Genomic DNA, 22,042 nt, shown 5'->3' with positions numbered 1-22,042 from the left:
TGGTCCTCACTCTCACCTGTACAGACTAAGTTCAGCGGAGTCCCGGAGCCAAGATGGTGCTCCCTGCAGGGCAGATCACTGTCCTCCGGCTGGGAGGGTGCCGGATGTCTGTGGCCCCAAAAGGGTGCTGCCTCAGCGGCTCTGTGGCTCCCGCCTGTCCCAGAAGCTGTCTGCCGATTTGTAATTTTATAATATTTTGAAGAATCTGTATTGAGGCTAGGTGTACAACTATAGAGAAAACATGCTGACTTTTAACTGCAAAAGTATTTCCATGTATCTGAATTTATAAAATAGAGCAAATTTTGTGACTGTAACTGTGGTTTAGATTAGAACCATTTTTTGAAAGTAACAGGGTCACAAAAATATTTTTCTCATTTAATTAGAAGTCAATATCAGAATTTATGCTTTGATGTTTGCTGAATATACAAATAGGTCAGTGTATCAACCAAAGGAGAGATGAGGAAGCCACTCCTCTTTTTGTTGTTTGCTTTTTCCATATCTTTGTTTATTGTTTGTAACTGTATATCCAATACAATTTATATTTTAGATGACTTTGACTTTGGAAGCTTAGTTAAATTCACTTATCATTTTTAATAATTAAAAAAAATTTATTGATTCTTCTCTCATACAATACATCCCAACTGACCTTCCCCTCCTTCCAATGCTCTCAGCCCCTCTTCCCTCCCAGTCTCCCCCAGATCCACAGCTTCTCTATTTATCTTCAGAAAAATAGCATGCCTTCCAGAGATGTCAACCAAATAGCATAGATGAAGTAAGACGAGGCACAGGCTGTGAGTTACATCAAGGCTGAATGAAGTAACCTTGTGGGAAGTAAAGGGTCCCAAGAGCAGGCAAAAGAGTCAGAGACACCCCTACTCTGACTGTTAGGAGTCCCATAGAACCCCAAGCTAAACAGCCTTAACATATATACTTTCTGTGCACTTAAGTATTTCCAATATGCTTTATTAAAAAAAAAAATGTGTGTTCATCATCACTGGCTTTGGACATAGCAAATTTTGGACCTAGAGCAGACCTATTCAGGCTCCAGGATTGCCACTTCTTTCTCTGAGCTTCTATGAGCCCAGCTTAGTTGATTCTGTGGACCACGTTCTTGTAGTTTCCTCAACCCCTCTGGCTCCTGGATTCCTTCTTACCCCTCTTCAGCAGGTTCTTCGAGCTCAGCCTAATGTTTGGCTGTGTATCTCTGCTCCCATGATGGCAGGAGGAGCTTTGCAATGACAACTGGGTGGGCTAGCCACAACTAGGCTATGAGTAAACTATGAGGATAGCAAGATGTCATTAGAAATCATGTCATAGACTTTTTTCCTTTTTTTCTTTTTCTCTTCCTCCCTCCCTCCCTCTCTCCCTTCCTTCCTTCCTTCCTTTTTGTTGTTGGTGGTAGTTTGTTTGGTTTTGGTTTGGGGGAGACCTTGGGAGGGGCTGTTGATGATGTTGTTGTTGGGGGTGTTCTGGTCTTGTTTTTGTTGGTGTTGGCCAGTTTTGTGTGGTTCCACCCTAGTTCTCTGGGCTATCCGACTTCCTGTTCCTGGCCACCTAGACAGTGTCAGATATGGGCTCCCTCTAGTGGCAGGAGCCTCAAGTTACACCAGTCATTGGTCATCCACTCTTAAAAGCTCTGAGCCATCACTGCCCCAGTACATCTTGCATGCAGGACAAATTGTGGGTCGATGGCTATAGATTTTTGGCTGGGTTGATGTTCCAGTTCCACTTTTGGACGCCTTCCCTGGCTAGAGAATATGTCATGTTCAGGTTCCATTTTCTCAATTACTAGGAGCTCTCACTAGAGTGACCCAGACCCAGAAAGACAAACATGATATGTACTCCCTTATGAGTGAATATTTAGCTGTTCAGTAAAGGATAATCACACGGAAATCCACAGACCCAGAGAGATTAAGAAACGAGGAGGGCTCTAGGAAAGGCATACGGATGTCCCTGAGAAGGGGAAATTTCCCATATTTTAAGCCTAAATAAAAATTACCTCCCTTCCAGGAAAAATAATTTGACCTAGAAATCAACTGTGCATGCAAGTTCTTTAGATCCTAGGAAATTATTTGCCTAAAGAGGAATATGTCACTTTCAATTGCTTCATTCTTATACCACTTTCTCAGCTAGCTTTTATTGAGACTATCCTCTGTATGTCCTTTGATCACAGTTTCAGGACATCAGACTGGCTGGCCTCAAGGGACACAAGGAGGAATAAACCATTCTAGGCTAAGATGTACATTGGCTTAGCATCTCAGCCTTCATGTACCGCATCAGTGAGGGAGCCAAATCAAAGGTCTCTATGGCCTAAGGATACATTCTTCCAGTGCTGCATCGAAAGATGGCGCTTCTTCCTGGGGTTGGTCTTCTTTGGTAGTGATCAGAAAATTTGAGTGTTTAGCCGCCTTCCTGATTACAGAAAATTAGGGAATATGTTCTCACACATGAATGTATATGACCTTCCTTCTCTTAGAGAACCTGTGGTACTATAAATTATTATGACTGAAAAAAATAAAAAAATGAAAGAAAATACAAGCTCCAGAAGGAATAAAGGAATGTTTATGGTGTCTGATAAAGAAAGGACCCATGTAGCTGGAGAGAGAGGGTTAGTGAAGAATCTCAAGCATTCAGAAGTAGGACTGCCTCGGTGAAATCAACACTTGGAATAGCATTTGACTTAACTGTTTCATTTTCAGAGAAGTATGGCCATTTATCCAAAGACCAGCCATGGAGTAATGTACATGAGACAGCTACAGGGAGAGGAACAGAGCCTCCCTGGTATGCTCACACTCTTTTCAGGTGTACTAGTTCAGATTAGTCCCATCAGCAAACATCTTTGAGTTTGCAAGTATCTCCTGCGTGGATTGTGTTTATTTATTTGTCATAGAGACAATTGACTTTATTTCGGGTGTTATGTTTATTCTGAAATACAGAATATAGGGTCATGTGTGATGTTGCATATTTAAATCCCAGCACTAAAGTGGCAGAGGCAAATTTGGATCAAAGAAAGTAAAGGAAGGAAGGAAGGAAGGAAGGAAGGAAGGAAGGAAGGAAGGAAGGAAGGAAGGAAGGGAAGGAAGGGAAGGAAGGGAAGGAGGGAAGGAGGGAAGGAGGGAAGGAGGGAGGGAGGAAGGAAGGAAGGAAGGATATCAAAGTGGAATAAAACTACTTTTGAAGCGATATTTATTTTTGTATTGGTGCTACAAATATAATTTCAGGTCTGACTGCATTCAGTTTATCTTGACAATGTAATGTAATATTAGCAATACACGGGGTTATTAAAATGCTAGTGTTTGTAACTGATATTAGTGAATCCTTATTTTTAATACTTGTGTGTGCTTTTTCTCTTCATATCCGATTACATAATCCTTCCTTGTCATAATAAAAGGAATACAATAAAGAATTCATGAAGGCATGAACACTTCAACTGTGTTTGCCCTTATTTATTTAAAGTGTTTTCTAATGTATAGACGTTGCTGAGAACGTCTATATAGAAGTAACAAAGTAAGTCTACTATAATCACTACAAAGTCCTGATCTATTTATTCAAGTCTTTGAAATAAAGTATTTTCACCAACACTTTAGCATCCCCCACCCCCAATCATTCCTTATACAAAGTAATCTCCCAACTTCTCTGGTTTTACACCACCTCTAACGACAAAATGTTTGAGCAACCCTTCCAAAGTTTAGAACTAAAAGTATATTTTGTTTCTGTATTTGTTTGTAACTGAAAGAAAAACATTCAAAATGTACATACATAAATAAAAATACATATATATGGACTGTCTGGCCTTGAGTTCCTTCTGCCTGTTTTCCTGCACTCTGAAGTACACCAAACACCCTAAGGTTTGAAACTGTTTACAAAAGGAAACTCATTGTTGCTGAAGCCTCAGTAGAGGCAGACCAGATAGAAACCAGCAAAAAAGTGGTGTACTGTAACTGAATCCTAAAGAGGACTCTTGTGAAGTAGCAGTCATTATCACTTTCATTTTAAAAAGAAGAGAAAGCTCAGCATTCTCTGCCTTTGTGTGCTACGTTTATACAAACACCTAGTGACACCTAATTCTTAATGCAGAGCTGTTCCAGAGACCTAGGAGTGATATCCACTTAGAAACAGGATTTAGTTTCATAGACCTTGCATCAAATATTTTTAATTATTGAAAATAGTTACTCTGCAGGCCAGCTAACATTCAAACACAGAAACCTAAGTAACTTTGAGTCATGCTTTCAAGTCAGAAATCAGAATGCAGGGCATTTCAATGTCTCCTTTTTACAGTGTAGTCTCAGTATATAAACTAGTAGAGGGTAGCCTTTTATTTTTGAGAATTTCATACATGAGTATTGTATCACATCATTTCTACTCTTCTGTCTCCCCATTCAACACCTGCACTCTACACCCTAACTCCTTCTCAAATATATAACCTATTCCTCTTTATTTACACACACACACACACACACACACACACACACACATGCATATGCATGCATGCTCACAAAACCTGCTGAGTCCATTTTGTGGTAATGCATGTGTTTTAGGGCTGACCACTTGTGATCCATAACTTTTTAGAAAGTCTGCCCCCGGAGAAGACTGTCTTCCTCTTCTGCAAACAATTAATTACCTATAGCTCTTCACCTAGGAGTGACATCCTTTGAGCCATCCTTTCCATGTGAGCATGTCAATCGATGGTGTCATTATGCAGGTCTAATTTAGGTGATTGTATTTTTTGAGGTTTCTTGGGTGTAGCTTCCCTGGCATATATAGAAGACATTCTCTGGCAACAGACATCCTGGTCCCCTAGGTCTTAGAATCTTTCTTCCCATCTTCCACAATAATTATACTTTACAACAGCATAATATCTTTCAGTGGATGCTTCTAGCATACAGAGACAGCGTTTTCTTTTGATAATAACACTTTATATATTGCACGGGTCACCAACCCTCTATCTATAAAGCGCTTATAATGGTTTCCCCGACCCTAATTTATGATGTTCTAAGTGTTCTGGAACCACTAAACCTGAGAGCCACTGTTCTAATGAAAGACTCAAGAAACTAACAAGCCAAAAATAAAAATGTTCATGTTATAAATATTTAATATTTACTCTTCTACTGTAACTAAAACTGAAACTTAAAGAAACTGACAAATCTCATGCTACAGATGTAGATGTCGTGACTTCCAATACAGAATAAATTATTGATGTATTTCACAATTAAAAAAAAAGAAAGCCGAATGGGAACAACTGGAGCAATTGTTGACTGAACCTGCTAAAATCATTTTGTATCAACACAGCTGGGTTAGTTACTTCTACCGTGGCTGTGAAACACTCAGGCAAAACAACTTAAAGACAGGAATAATTTACTTGTGCTTAAAAAATTGTCTCCTGGCTCCATGTGCTCAGACAGAGTGTCACATTGCTGGGGCATAGGGTGGAAGCTATCTATTCTTTCTCTCTTAGTGTGAAGGGAACAGGAAGAGAAAGGCAACAGAGGTCTAAGGGTAAGATATTCTAAGTGATTTCATTCTTCCAGCTAAGTGCCACCTGACAAAGTTTCTAGAAAGTTCCCTAATAACCCACCTACTAGGGGAGGGAAATTTTGTATTCAACCCATAACAAGTCTGAAAATTTGATCCCCTATGAATGAATTAAAAATGATACACAATACAATTATCATATAATGCCTGATCTCAGCTGAATGTGTATCCATGCACAGGACTTTTCTGGGGTTCTATTAGCTTTTGTAAAAGAGATCTTTCTTTAAGAAACAGACACTACCATGAATGAAAGACTTTTTTAACCATGGTAAAGAAACATAACAAAGCCATCGTGAGAGGTGCAGTGAGTTTAGTGGAAGGAAAGCTGCTATTAGGTGTGACAGCTGTCACAACAGCACACAGTAATCAATATAATCATAGCAATGAAGTAGTATTTGTGTTTAGTTCTTTCCAAGGAGTTAAAAATAATGAGCTTCTTTTCTAAATTGGTAGTTTTTATGGTGCTCTGAAAAATAGTAAATACAAGTCAACATCTCAAAATGCACACCATATTTAGATTACTCAGAGTCACTGCTCTGAATAGCTTCGTTTTAAGTTGCTTTCATGGTCATTTATAACCTTTTATTCATTGTTCTGTGTGACTAAGTTATTCTTTTCCCTAATAGCCAATATACTTGAACCAATATTTCTATTTCTTGGTTTTAATAAATCATTGTCAGCTAAACTTTTACTTTTTAATATCTGCATAAAACCTATGCCACTTTTGTTGTCATAGTGTATAAATGAATCTGTATTTCTTGCCATTATTTTTTTCCATTATAGCAATATCATTTCTTTTGTGACTTTAAATAAGAATGCTATGCACATATATAAAATTACATTCACCTGGCATTCAGTGAAATGCCACCATTAGTGTCTAGTGTTTTCCAGAAATCACTATACAGAAAGCACTGCAATATAGAAAATGCTTTCTATGGGAGAACTTACACATAGGAACTATTTGTGATTAGCGATGAATGTTCTATGCAGTCACAAGAAGAAATTAATGTCTTTCACTATTCTTTGAAGTTTGACTGTACACTCTCTGGTCTCCTGGATAGATGTCTTTCTTAATGTTGAAAGCATATCAGCTCTGCCATTAGTTCAGACCTAAGTTCAGGGATGCTTCCAACTTTAACCTATTTTTGGTAAAGATTTTAGTGTTGAAAACAGTATATTAGTGACTACTTATATTACTGATGTGACCAAATGCCTGAGATATAAGAAAGAAAGAAAGAAAGAAAGAAAGAAAGAAAGAAAGAAAGAAAGAAAGAAAGAAAGAAAGAAAGAAAGAAAGAAAGAAGAGTTGATTTTGGCTTATAGTTTGAGGGGATACAGTCCCTCCCGGTTGAAGAAGGGGTGCAGCTGTCATGGTATAAGGGAGCTAATCACAGTACTTCTTCAGGGTAGACAGGAACTAAGGCCAAACTTCAGAGTCTTCCCACTGTGATCCACTTCTTTAAGCAAAACTCCATCCTTAACGTGTTCCACAATCATCTAAAGCACCACTAACTAGCTCGTGACCTAGTAGTGTTCAGGGACACAAGCCTGTGAAAGATATTTTATACTTGAACCACAAGACAGAATAAAGTCTCTCCACAAACATGGGACTTGCTAAACCAGAGCATGGGAAGAACCACCCCCCGCCAGACACAACATATATAATCCCTCACCCTAGTAGGCTTTCTAGAGGCTTAAATGAGATAGATGCCCTCCGTGAATTGTGTCTCCTGTGCTCAACTAGAATTTCACTTTAGATTTCCCATCTGGATTACTAGAGCTGTCCACTCAATAATAAATAAATTTTCTTCAGAGTGACTATATTATCTTCAGGTCATTGAATTACCAGTTTTTAATGTTTATATTTTACACTTTCATTTCCAACTCATATACAAAGGATAGCAATCTCTCAAATAGGGATTTTTTTTCATTGTTTATTTTCACAATGGAGTTTGTCCTTGGGAAAATCTGTGACATCGCCTCTCATCTCTAGAACTCAATTTGTTAGTTTAAGGAACACTGGTCCTTGATGAAAGTGCTTTTCTACACTAATACCCTTTTGCTCAGAGACTCATTATATAATTTGATCAATAATTTTCCAATACTTTACTGTTGTCTTACTTCATAAAAAGATAAAGGAAAACGGTTCTACCTTTGCAAACTCTCATCATGTCCTCAAGAGAAATCTGTGAAGAATTAAGAACAGTGGTGTATGTTTACTGTTTTATACATATTTTAAATATGCATAAATATAAAAGGCTATGCTTATTTTAGCCATTGGTATTGATACTTCCAGAGCAAAGCACTGTGCTATTTAGACACAACATAGCTTTCAGATGTTATTGGAACAATTTTCTCTGTATTTCTCATTCATGTGGTTGTGGATAATGCAGATGATGTCAGAGACTGACATTCATGTCTGTCTCATCATTTCATAACCTGACTCTTGGAACTAAATATAAATTTAACTTTAAGCTAAATGTAGTGGTGCATAACTTTAATACCACTACTGGAGAGACAGAGGCAGGTGAGTATCTATGAGTTTGAGGCCAACCTGTTCAACATAGAGTGTTCCAGGCCAGCTGAGGTTGCATAGTAAGACCTTGTCTCAAAAGAGAAGAGAGAAAGAGGGAGGGAGGGAGAGAGTAGGGTGGGCAGAGAGGGATGGAGGGAGAAAAGAAGAGAAGGGAGAGAGGAGGGGAAGAAAGGAGGAAGGGAGAAGGAGAAGAGGAGGGAAAGAAGGAAGGAGGGAGAAAGAGGGAGGAGAGGAGGGAGAGAGACAAGAAGAGAGAGGGAGAGGTAAAGAGGGAGAGAGGAAGAGAGGGAGAGACGGAGAGAGGGAGAGAGGAAGGAGAGGAAATTTTATTATAGAACTCAACAGGGTAATATAACTACCAAGAAGATCTTCTCAAGAATAATACAATGGTCTTACAAATCTATGGGGGGAAAAACTATAGCCCAAATCCTTTAATTTCATAACTTTCTTGTGAAGTTTGTTATCATTATTGATGTGAGGTTTAATTGAATGTAAAAGAATTGAATGTTAACTTTTCCATGAGTAAGACTTTGATTGACGTAAATTTTTATCTTTTCTAAGGATCCTTCCCGGCGATTGGGGTGGAAGCCTTCTGCCCCAGCTTCCTAAGGGCTGGGTTTTTAAATGGCATCCAAGCGCCACATCCAGTGACTGCAGGAGGCTCTCTGCCCCCCAGGATTCCTGCAGGTAGGCACTCCAAGTGAATATCTCTACCACCAAATGAACCAGTAGAGCTCTTCTCACAGTTGACAGAAAAATAATACAGAAATGAATACTTCTAAAAAATGTTGAGAAGAAATGTAAATGACTCTGCAATGCAGCCCGCACATCTGTAATATCTAGTGCTATGGAATAGCATCAAAGGGGGCGGGAAAGGGACTGGTACCCAAGTGCCCCCTCAGCATAAGGTTTACATAAGCAATCACAAGAGCCACCTTGCCACTTGGAATGAACCACAAAAGAAAATTGAAAATGAAGTATGTTGACAGATAGTATAATTGGACAAGTCTATAGAGATTTAACTAAAGTTCCATTTCACTAAAGGAAAATGATTTGAAGAAAGGCCAGCAAACAAAAATTGGAAGAAATTTTTGAGATAGAAAATTAATATTCAGTCTTCTCTTTAAATAATAATCTGACCAGAATTATGAAATAAGAGAAAATATATGTAACATTCTGAACTGCAATCTCAGAATTTAGTAAAGTTCTTTTGGGTTATTCATGGCACCCTTTGTCACAAATCCTTGCCTTCTGTAACTCAGTGAAGTCTGGAGCTGCCCTCCTGCAATTTACCCAAATGATACAGACCTACTTTGCACTTATGTGAATGCTGACTCCTGATGTCTTTAATCAAAATTCTTGTGTGTTTGTCTTAAGTAATAGTATGGTATAAATTATGCTAATGTGGTAATGTATCCAAGAGAACTGGCCCACTTAACAGGGTAATAGAATACTTAGCAAGACTGGAAATCTTAATTTTTCAGAAGTCCCAAGATGTGCGTTTGTTTGCTTTTTCTTAACAGCATGCCAACTACTCTTGCAATTATTCTGATATTTCCGTCTTGCCTTAATATATAAAAATCAACTAGCAGTAAATATGCTTTCATGTCCTTTACTTTAGTATTGTCCTTTAATGCTGTGGCTAGAGAATTTATGGCTGACAGTACTATTGATAAAAGTAGATACCAAAATGATCTTAAGAATTTTAGTTCTGATGATACTCTGCTCCATTTATCTCCTCAGAAACAGATTGGGGAGAATGGTGTGCAGAATTTCTACTTCTGTTGCCAAAGAGAAGGGGGAAATCTACATCAACTAAGCTCTCAGAACTAATTACTGGTGATATAGACAAATCACAGCCCTCACCTCAAACAGAAATACTTTAATAGAGAAACAACAAAGGGTGACTATGGGCCAGTATCACATATTTAGGATGCCTGAAATTCATGTTCCAGCAAAGAAGTCATTTAATGGAGGCTTTTTAAGGGTTTAATGTCTTTTTATTTTATGTGTATGAGTATTTTCTCTGCATATATCAATGCACCTCGAGTGCCTGCTACCCACACAGACCAAAGAGGTAGTCTGGAACTGGAGTTACAGAGGGTTGTGAGTGCCATGTGGGTGCTGAGAATTGATCCCAGGTCCTCTGCAGAAGCAGCAAGTACTTTGAATCTATAAGCAATGTCTCCAGCCCTTTATGAACTTTTATAGTAAGGAAACAAAGAAAGCTATAAATAAGGACACTTTTTAAAGGCATCACTCCATAGACAGGCTGTTACAGCAAAGTAGAGGCACTACTGCAAACCTCACATGTTATCTGACAGTGTTCTTAGCTTCTAGGTTGGTAGAAGGTCTGTTTTACATCCCAGAAGGATTTACCGTAGTGCAAGAATATTAAGGTCACGCACAGTGTGAACAATAAAGAATTACTGGGTAAGATAACTCAAGCTATTTGGTTTAGGCCTACAACATTCCAACTTCCCTAGTGTTGCAAGGAGTCAACCAGCTCTGTAAAACATTCAGTGTATGTGTAATTTCTTTCTGGAAAATTAATTTATACTATAATTTTAAAACATAGCTCCAATTTCTATAATTGATATCTCACTGATTAGAACTGTGTAGATACACCCAATTTATACTTTAGTAGTTTAATCCTTAATATTAGTCCAGAAGACCTGACACTCTCTTTGGTCTCTGTGGGCAGCAGGAACTCATGGTACATTGAATTTAGATATATCTGGCAGAGATTATATTATGAAGTTTAACAGTGATTTGAATTATTCAGCAATACTAGCAAAAAATTGAAATAGCCCTTGTCATTTAGCCACTGGGAATGACAGAAGGAAGATGGTATTTCCACAGCACAAACACAAAATACTGCCTTCCAGAGAAGGATCTGAGAGAGCATCCCCAACACTCTATTCTTCCAGGCTTTAAGCCAAATTTGCCTCCAGCTTTCGTAGGAGAAAAAAAAGCTCCATTCAGTTTTCATGACTTACATACAAATCAGGTGAAACAAAATTACTGCATAAAACATTTATGAATCTCAACTTGTTCTTGTTCCTCCTACCTGAAATTAACTCAGCTCGCTCTTCCTGACACAAAACCCTCTCATAAGTGATCCCTGTACATTTTCTCCCCTAACCACCAAGGGCTGCCATATTTTCAAAGGTAATTTGTATTTTTCTCTCATTCAACCCTAGTTAATTTCCCAAGAATTTCCTTCGTAATCTTAAGAGAAGTAATGCAATCCTCACACGAAGTTCTTATTGTTTCCTACTTTTAATACAGCGAAGTATCCCTTTGTTGTGTAATGCTGCAGAGGTGGTCCTTCAGGGTTAGGATGTTAAACCAAGGACAGGAAGCGTGTTCCCTCCCCATCGCTACCAGGACGCTCTTAGAACCAGCTGAAGGGTGATGCCCGCTGGGCGTCTGCTAATTGATTATATGCCACAGAACTTGGCAGTCCCTCAAGATATTTCCTGCGTCATTGATGTATTAGCAAATCTGTTCTAGTGCAGATGTTAATTTGGTTCCTGCTAATCAAATTTAAATGAGATATGCAAGTATGTTTTGTAGAGTAGCAGTGATCCTTTGTTTCCCATCACAGCCTGCTATGAAGCCTCAGTATTTCTATAGCATTTCTTTCTAACCCATAACTTCCATCTTAGAACAACCACTGGATCATGAGAGAGAAAACAGACACACTTGTCTGTATTTGTGTAACAACAGTCGATCATTTGTGAATTTCTTGTTTCTAGACAGGTCCTTTTGAAAGGGTTATTTCTCTGAGTCTAGGATAGAGAGAGACACTAGGATATGTTGGCTAACATGGAGGAGCAAGGAGGACCTTTAAATAGGTAAATTCAGACAAAAATAAGCATGGAAAATCCCCCTACTATTTCCTCGGTGGTTAATCTTAGACGCCGATATTACTCCAGAGGAACATCTCAGTTTTCCTGCCTGTACCATGAATGTGACTCATCTGCTCATTTGCCTCTAAGAGTCTTCATTGTGTGTTAGGTTCAGGGGAAGTGGCTGATTTGGTTAGAGTCTTTCTTTGCTTACCTGGAACTGAATAACAGTATAAATCTGAGCACTAGGCGACTCAAACACAACATATGCAGTTTTTTTTTTTGGAATATAGCTAATACTGTTTAATATCACTTGCTTATTTTCTCAGAAAGAGATTTTAATCCCTCTTAAATTCAAAGATCCAAACTGTTCTACATCTGTATTCTTGCCCCTTGGCTGACTACAATAGAAAGTGGGCTCACATACCAGCTTTATGTATGTCACTAGCATTTCTTAGTTACCTTGGTTTTGTTTTTTTGTTTGTTTTTTTTGTTTTGTTTTGTTTTGTTTTTGTTTGGGGGGTTGGTCTTTTTGTTATTTTGGCCTTTTTTTTTTCCCAGAGCTGAGAACCAAACCCAGGACCTTGCACTTGCTGGACAAGCCCTCTACCACTGAGCTAAATCCCCAACCCTGTCACTAACATTTCAACTGTATCATTTTTTCACAGCAAAGGCCTCACAGTCCTGACTAAATATGAAAATGGCTCCCCAACCCACTTAACTAATGTCAAGATTTCCCTCTCTCTATTTCACAGGAAACACTATCTGATACAGAGTTAGGGAAATTTGTATGCACTGTTATCCAATCTAAAAGAACTTTTTAGAAACATACACTTCAGGTGTACAAATTAGACCAGGAGTGATAAGTGTGAAGCCACAGGAAGTCTTGAGCCTGGTGGCGATGATGCTCTTAGCTCTGGGCACATACAAAGGTTGCAGAAAAGAAATAGCACGGATGATTATGACTCGGTGGCAGCTTTGAATGGAGTAAAGAATATGTTAAAGAAATTTCACATGAACTCAGTGCACCATGGGAAATCAACAGTAGGAAAGTATACATTAAACTTTAAATGTGATCAAACAGTGGTTCAGAAAAAAATCAAATTAAACCATTTGATTCCTTCATATTTTCAGGCAAGCTAAGAGGCTACAGAAAGTGGGGTTGTGGCAGGGACTTTAGCCTGAAACATTTCAAACCCAGTCACTTACAGCAAACCAACTTCTACTGGAAATAGTTCTCCCGATGGTGGTGATAATTAAATTAATTTTCCAAAGACTATACAAAAGTTGTCTTATTTTAATAACATATCATGTACTTCATATATGCCTGATACAATATACTTTATAAGTAGGAGCTTTTCAGGATGAAAATCTGTTATTCATCTGCTGAATATTTTGCAGTAGCAAGTATTGCCAATTACCCAGGATGAATTACAGATGAGAGTGTCCATGTTCCTGCTTAAGTCAAGAGCTGAAGGAAACTGTAAAAGATGAAAAGTGTGAGGACAAGTTCCAAATATTTTCAAATGTTGTACAGTAGAAGAAGAAGAAGAAGAAGAAGAAGAAGAAGAAGAAGAAGAAGAAGAAGAAGAAGAAGAAGAAGAAGAAGAGGAAGAAGAAGAGGAAGAGGAAGAGGAAGAGGAAGAGGAAGAGGAAGAGGAAGAGGAAGAAGAAGAAGAAGAAGAAGAAGAAGAAGAAGAAGAAGAAGAAGAANGAAGAGGAAGAAGAAGAAGAAGAAGAAGAAGAAGAAGAAGAAGAAGAAGAAGAAGAAGAAGAAGAAGAAGAAAATGATGATGATACACCTTCCCCCATAGTACTAACTTCCTGTTTCTCCTTGTCTTGTTAGTAGCGTGACTTCATCCCCTCCCCACCCCTCCATCCTCCCACTTCAGTCTCTACTACTTGTGTTATTCTTTCTAAAGATCTCTCTTGCTCTAAAGATTTGGCAGTTTCAGGCTTCAGAAGAATCGCATCTAAGAAGAGAAACTAAGTTGCAGACTCAGGCAGGTCTAGGCAGGCACCCAGGATTACTGCAGCTTCTGGTAAGAGAAGCCTTGATGGCAGGGTCAGAGATGGAGTAACAGTATACCCAGCCATCAGAGCAAAAGGAAGATAGAATCTGTGACTGCAGTGCTAATCTATTAAGGGAAAACGCCCCCCTTTATATGTTTGCAACATTGTAGTGCTAGGTTCCAGAAGGTTTTTGTTTAAGCACCCACTTAGGACACAGTTTACAATCAATACAAAAGCCAGATCAAAATCTAGATCTTATTTTTGTCAGCTTGCTTACTGTTCAAAGTCAGTGGGCTTAGAAGAGTCGGTGCATGCTCTGATTGTTGGAATTAACTAAGGAAGTACCCCAAAAGTAGGAAAACGATGAAAAATCAGGCCTAAAATATTATTTGGAATTTTTAGAAGTAAGAATAGGAACATACATGAAGTTGAAGATGTTATTAAAAACCTGCAGATAGTAGGCTTGAGAAATGTCAATGCTGTTTATGAACTGAAGGAATCCTAAGGACAAGTCACCCAGTAGAGTGGGACTGTTGCTCTTTTATTTGTTAGCAGAAAGTGAGACTGCTCTTTTGTAACAGAACACCTGAATGTAGTTCTTTAGCCTCATCTCCATGCCCAACACTGAAAAATAAAGGAAAATGAAAGGCTATATATACAGTACAATCTCTTCCCCCAAAAGATGGATACATGTTCATGTGTGCCAACACTTGTAACGCTCGGGCTTGGGAGTGTCTCCAGGTGGCAGACAGTTCAAAAAGGAAGCACTTGGTTCCGCAGAACTAGATATCTGCTTTCAACATTCCGCTCAGTGTTAGAGCTCAGCGCGACCTCCATTATTCAAACTGATAGTATATTAAAACGGGGGAAAAGTGGCTGCACAGTACATTTGATAGCAAACTCTTGAACATGCTTTGAGTTTTTTCTTGTCTGCCAGAGAGACATGAAAAATCTTAAAAGAGCCTTTAAATAATCTCTCATCCACTTATGTGTGTCTATTCACAGTCTTTAAAAAGCTTTACCCTTTGACCTTAGCTAAGCCGTCTTATTAACATAAAAGCTTCTTTTTATTTGACTATCATTAGAATAAGTTTGCATCTTAAAAATATAAATCTTACGTAGCTATTTAAAATCACTAAAAAAAAAAAAAAATACCCAGCACCTAGAGAGCTTGTTTATCATTATAGATTATGCCATTTATTTTTGGTTCTATTTTAAAAACATGGTCAATTCTTGTCAAAGAAATAATTTTCTTCTTACAAAGAATTCTAAGCACCCTCATGCCATTTGCTAATTTAGCTGTGTCTCCATGTGAGTCAGCATTTAATCTTGTCATTGACTAGGGTTGTTTTGTAAGTATATTTTCTCCCTAATTAGAAACACCAAAGGAACCAGTCTGCTCCCATACCTCTATTTCTTCCCTTCAGAATGCCAGTTCCCTCAGGGTAGAATGCATGCCCTGTTGGGCAGCTGGGCCACTTAAAAACACGAGTAAGAGGGAGACCAGCGCTGAAATGAATATGTCTCCATTTGGCGCTCATTCTTCTGCTTTGTAGGGCAAAGCACAGTGGAAGCCGCACTCTGACCCAGTGGGCTCTCCTCAGTTCTCTTCACAGACAGCTTGCAGGGCGAGTTCTTAGCTAAGCTGAACTCTGAGAAGGAAAACTTAAACATCTTGTAAAAGTTGCAGCAAAGATTTGGCTATAAATAGGACCTCTGTGCAGGTAGGGAGAGAGTAGTCGGTGATTTAATTATGTGTGATGCGTTGAGCAATTGTTTTCTCATTATAATTAAAAGTTCATCAGAAAGAACCTGTGTTGATGGTATTATAGGCAGGGATCTGAGTCTGTACGGCACCTGCCGGGGTGTCTCAGGGAACTTGTTGAAATTATTCTGGTTCTTATGTCCAAGGGCAATGAACTGGACAAGAAGCTTGTAGCTAGAAATAAAGATGGAATTTTTAAAAAGGGAATACATTATCTAGGATAAGTGTGAGCTCGCAAGCTGAGTGAAGAGAGCGTGCTCCGAAAGCTCTATGCGGGAACTACATGACCCTTTGTGGACCATCCACAGAGCATCATAAACACAGTGAAAGCAACCAATTAAAACGGAGGCCATGGAACTAAACAGAGAGCTCTCAAAAAGGAAGACGTTAGGAATAACCAAGAATATTGTTAATGTTCAAAATCCTTAACCATCAAGGAACCGCAAACTTAATCTACCTTAAGATTTTATCTAGATTTTATGACTAAGAATATAAAGCAAATGACAACAAATGATGATGTTTGGGGGCACAGGAGCAAGAAACACTTATTGAGTATTGGTGAGCATACAAACTGGCACAGCCACCGTGGAAATGAATGTAGAGACTTGTCAAAAAGCTAGCGACTACCCCAGGATACAGCAGCAGCACTCGGGGGACTATCTCAAAAGGACTGCATATCCTATTACAGATACTTTGCCATCTATGTTCATCTCTATTCAATGTACAGTAGCCAGGAGGAGCAAATAACCTATATACCAACTCATGGATGGATAATGAAATATGGTTCATATATACAATGAAATAGTATTCAGCTGTAAAGCAAGTGAAATTATGGGACTCATAGGTAAATGGATAAAGACAGAGATTTGTTTTATCTTAAATTTCCTGGAGATTTTTTTCTGATGGGAATGATACAGAAAAGTGCATAATTATATAACATATCACTTATATAAGTAAAAGGCAGTTTGGAAGTTAGAAGTACAACATGCTATCACCACTGGGTAACAGAGAGCTTTCTGCTAGCCTTTTAGGGACTCTTAAAAGATTTCAGAAAGTAACAGCGCCTCCATTGCCTTCCCCAGAGGAGCTGAAAAAAAAATATTTTCACATTACCACTCTTAAAAGCTTCCATCTATGTCCCCTTGCAAGTGAAATTCCAAGTGTGAAATTTCATTTGCTTAAGTCCCCTATGAGAATGTGAGGAAAATTACTTTTAAAAAATCAATGTACAATGGAGTCTTGAGACGATTATCATAAAATGGCGCTTGAGATATGGGTGGGAAAAAAATCTCATGCTTTTCTAGTTGTTTTTCTTATCACTTACCTGCTGGTCATAAATAACTTGTCTATAAAAATCTTTGGTAGCCACAGAAGCACACCGTCTGTAATCCGAATCTTTCTGTAGGAAGGCATAAAGGTTTAGGGTGATATTTTATGCTTTCCAGATGACTAATAAAGACTCTAGTGTTATTTCAAAGTTCATCAAGATGGGCAAGTGCTTGGGCTCTGAAAGTTGTTAAAGCCTGGCTTTGCATCAATAAGCTCATCTATTAAACAAATATAATAATTGCATTCACTACAGAAATGCTATAAGAATGAAATTATTTAAAGAAAATTGTTGTCCGTAGGACATTGCCCAACACATTAATAAACATACAAATGTTATTTATTATGTTTATTATGATTAAATTAGGATTTACATCTAGTATGTATTTATTAATTATTTCTCCCCCCCCAAAAAAAAATATTTTTACCTAAATAAGGCCCAGGGATATGGTCCAGCAAGTAAACTGTGTTGCTTGCGAGTCTGAGGAAGCACAGTTTAGATCCCTAAAATCCACGTTAAAGGCTGGAGAGACAGCTCAGAGGTTAAGAGCATTTGATGCTCTTGATTGGAATTCAGTTCCCAGCACATATATTGAGTGGCTCGAAAGAGCTCTTAACTGTAGGTCCAGGCGTTTGATACCCTCTTCTGCTTTCTGATGGCACCAACATAAATGTACATACACACAGAGGGAGAGAGGGAGAGAGAGACAGAGAGACAGAGAGACAGAGACAAAGACAGAGAGACAGACAGAGACAGAGTCAGACAGACAGACAGACAGAGACAGAGAGAGAGTCAGACAGAAAGACAGAGACAAAGATACAAAGAGACGGAGAGACACAGACACATATATACACTTTTTAAAAGTAAGTAGAAATTCTTAAATAAACTGTCCAAAGATAAAAGGCCTAGGCTGTTAAAATTTTGTAACATAGCCCATGCGTTCCCCTTCTCCTCGAGAAAGACAGCATCTCATTAGGCACCTGTAGCAGTTATTTCTGTTGTCTCTGTGACATTTCTAGACAAGAAGAACTTTTTGCCTCTGCGGTAACTTCCTACAAGAAGAGGAATGTTACAGAGTAGTGCGCGGGCTCTTTGATACAGTGGCAGGTCTGCTCGCTGCAACCACAGAAAATGCAGTTTTGTTGGGGGTTTTCTTGTTCCTGTGGTTTGTCTTTCGGCTGATGGTTCTTTAGATTCACACCCCTCATTTCCATGTAAGTAAATCCAGACTGAGAACTGTTGTTTTCATAAACATGACTCCTTCTTCCTGGGAGCTGTGGTTTGGCTCTCTGGATGCCATGCTTCATGCTCTAGCATTTCTCCAAGAGCCCGGGGATCACCTCTAAAGTTTCAAAAAGGAAATGAAGAGAAACACGGAACAAAACCTCACTGGGTTATTAATAACCAGGAGTTTAGACCTGTCAACACAGTATGAAGGACACACGCAGCTAGTGAAAGAAAAATAAAGACGTTCCTTCTGGTAGAAACTGTTTTTTAGAAACTAATATAGTATGATATTTAAGTAAAAAAAAAATAGCCACCTTATGAGAAACAATTTTGTTTATTAAAACAGGTGCAGACCTGTTGGTTTCGGCTATACCGAATTTTAGTGAACCTTTGAGACAATCAGGAAAGCCCCTAAATATGCTGTCCTCGGTCATTTCCAGTAACAAGTCCACTTAATTGTGAAAAACATTCATTGACTTAAGATCCTCTAGCAGCGAGACTGCAAAGTAACATAATGGAGATGTGTGCATTCATTCCTTCATGCCGTTTCCGGGCGATTCCATATTTAGTATTGTATACTTGGATCCTTTTTCTTGCAGCTGTGACCAAATTCTTGACAAGAAGCCACTAAGGGGAGGGTGATTCTCATGGACTATTCAGAGGACAAAAGTCCGTTATAAAGGCTAAGGCATGGCAGTCTGTGAGCTGCTGCTCGCATCTTGGCAGATCAGGAAAGAAAAGAGCAAAAGGCTTGTGCACAGTTTTCTTTTTTTATAATATATTTTTATTAGGTATTTTCCTCATTTACATTTCCAATGCTATCCCAAAAGTCCCCCATACCCTCCCCCCGACTTCCCTATCCACCCATTCCCACTTTTTGACCCTGGCGTTCCCCCGTACTGGGGCATATAAAGTTTGCGTGTCCAATGGGCATCTCTTTCCAGTGATGGCCGACTAGGCCATCTTCTGATTCATATGCAACTAGAGTCAAGAGCTCTGGGGTACTGGTTAGTTCATCATGTTGTTCCACCTATAGGGTTGCAGATCTCTTTAGCTCCTTGGATACTTTCTCCAGCTCCTCCATTTGGGGGCCCTGTGATCCATCCAATAGCTGACTGTGAGCATCCACTTATGTGTTTGCTAGGCCCTGGCCTAGTCTCACAAGAGACAGCTATATCAAGGCCCTTTCAGCAAATGCTTGCTAGTGTATGCAATGGTGTCATCGTTTGGAGGCTAATTATGGGATGGATACCTGGATATGGCAGTCTCTAGAGTGAGGTAAGACAATCACAAAAGAACTCAAATGATATGTACTCACTGATAAGTGGATATTAGCCCAGAAACTTAGTATACCTAAGATATAAGAGACAATTTGTAAAACACATGAAACTGAAGAAGAACNAAGACCAAAGTGTGGACACTTTGCCCCTTCTTAGAATTGGAANCAATCACCCATGGAAGGAGTTACAGAGACAGTTTGGAGCTGAGTTTTCTTTTTCCTCTTGTTCTTCTTGGTTCTTTCGAGCTCCTCACCTCTAGGGATCCTGCTGCCTGCATTAGAGGCAGGTCTTTCTGAAAACACCCTCAGCGACACACTTGAAGGCATGTTTCATTAATGTCCGAAGTGTTTCTTAGTCCAACCTAGATGACGATCAAATATAACCATATCAACTCCACTCCTTTTCAAGCTGACAGATCCCAGATGTAAACTGTAACATCCCAATGTTTGTTTCTGTGTATTTTCTGATGCAAAATCCATTTTCTCTATCTCAAAGACTCTCTTTAAATGCTAGGAGGGATGTGAGAAAAAGGGAATCCTTTTACTGCTCTTGGGATTAAATTGGTCTAGACACTATGGAAATAAGTATAGATGTTCCTCAAAACCTAAAAATAGAAGCAGCATCAGCCTGAAGTATACCACTTAAGGGTTTATACCCAGAGAACTCAGAGGCAATTTACCACAGAGATAGCTGCACATCTCTATTTATGGCAGGAGCTAAGTCATGAAATCATGTTTATCAACAGATGAATGAAGAAAATGCAATTTATATACACAAAGGAGTTTTCTTCAGTTATGACAAAGAAAGAAATTACGTTATGTGCTAGAAAATGAGTGCGAATGTGGAACATGGCAGTAAGCAAAATAAGTCAGACGCAGGCAAGACAGTGCACACTTCCTCTCATTTGTGAGTTTTAGAAAAATTTTTTCTTAGAACATCCATGGTGATTGATGATCGATCTATTTATGAGAGCAATGAAATTTTCAGAAAATGGATGAGCTTAGAATGTAGCGTATTGAGGCCACTCAATCAGAAAAAGTGAATATAGAGTTATGTATATATGTTGGTACATAAAAACTTGTGAGTGTGTGTGAAGTATAATATTTAAAAAGGAGATCAATAAAAGGTGATGAGGAAATACTGAATGCAGGCAAAAGGACACATAAGACATGGGAGAGAGCTATAGGACTTTGATATTGTGTATGTGTGTCTGTGTGTTTCTTTGTATCTCTGTGTGTCTGTGTGAGTGTGTGTGCATCTCTATGTGTCTCTGTGTGTGTATCTCTGTGTCTGTTTGTGTGAGTATGTATGTGTGTATACCTATGATTTCTGTGTGTGTGTCTGTGTGAATGAATGAGAGTGTCTGTGTGTATCTGTGTGTGTCTGTGTGAATGAATGAGTGTGTATGTGTATCTCTGTGTGTGTCTGTGTACGAGTGAGAGTATATGTATCTCTGTGTGTGAGTATGTGTATCTATGTATGTGTGTATCTCTGTCTTTGTGTGATTGAGAGTAGTATATGTATCTCTGTGTGTGAGTATGTATATCCATGCATGTGTGTGTGTGTATCTCTATGTGTCTACATGCATGAAATGAAAGAAGGGAGACTAGAAGAAAAGAACAGCCTAGTGGGAGGAGAGGAAATGTTGAGGAAGAAGAATAAAACGGAACAGGAGGGGTTAATATGGTCAAAGTACATGATAAACTTGAGAGAAGTTGCCTATATGGAAGTAGACCCTACACAATGAATATATACGAATAAAAAAACTAAAAAGCAAAACAAAAAGAACAGGTCACATGTTTCCAATATGGAATACTATTCAGTTCTAAAGAAAAAGCCCAATAACAGTATTTCCTGGGAAATGGACAGAGTCAGAATGTGTAATATTGAGAAAGGTTCCCCCAATGTCAGAAGGAAAAAAAAGACACATGTGTTCTTCCTTATATGTAGAGCTCAGCCTGTGAGTTATACATGGACATAAATAAATAAGTAATTATATAAATAAACATGCAACTATAGCATAAGATAAAAAGGGGAAAAGGAAGTGTAACTTTAAAAAGACAAAATGCTCACTAATGAGTTCACAAACACAGGTTTCTTTGTGTACATACTTTGGATGTTTTCTCGAGGTTTAGTTCATTTTAAATGCTACATAAATCCTTAAATGGGAAGCATCCACGGAAGGAGCGGTTAAATACTAGGATGCCTGAATTTCAAAATATATTTTAGTAAGTATTTCTATAGGCTATAGTTCTTATTAAGTATTGTTAAATTTAGCAGATTTTAATTTTTAAAAAAAACAGACTCTTAGTTACTCCAATGCAAAGAGTGTGAAGACTGTTAGAAGCATGTCATTTGGGCTCTGCTTCCCCACGCCATCCAAAGAATCCAGGACTGCCAGGAGCGGAAGAGACCGCAGGCTCTCCAGCAGCAAGAACAGACTCTCAAGAGGCAGCTCCTGTGAAGTAGCTCAGTGTAATGGGAAGAACAAAGTCTATTTAAACATTT

The 22,042-nt window shown here is 38.7% G+C and overlaps 1 protein-coding gene across 2 annotated transcripts in view; it reads left to right on the top strand.

Annotated features, from left to right (window-relative positions):
* Positions 1–22,042, top strand: part of Epha6 (EPH receptor A6) — an 882,350-nt gene that overhangs the window by 699,766 nt on the left and 160,542 nt on the right. For both annotated transcript variants that reach the window (XM_021184474.2, XM_021184473.2), the window contains one exon: positions 8,630–8,755. In XM_021184474.2, the coding sequence (XP_021040133.1) occupies positions 8,630–8,755 (126 nt within the window). The remainder of the gene's footprint in view (positions 1–8,629; positions 8,756–22,042) is intronic.

This window comes from Mus caroli, chromosome 16, assembly GCF_900094665.2.
Source record: "Mus caroli chromosome 16, CAROLI_EIJ_v1.1, whole genome shotgun sequence".
NCBI lineage: Eukaryota > Metazoa > Chordata > Mammalia > Rodentia > Muridae > Mus > Mus caroli.
The sequence above is the reverse complement of the archived record's forward strand: the minus strand, read 5'-3'. Positions and strand labels throughout refer to the sequence as shown.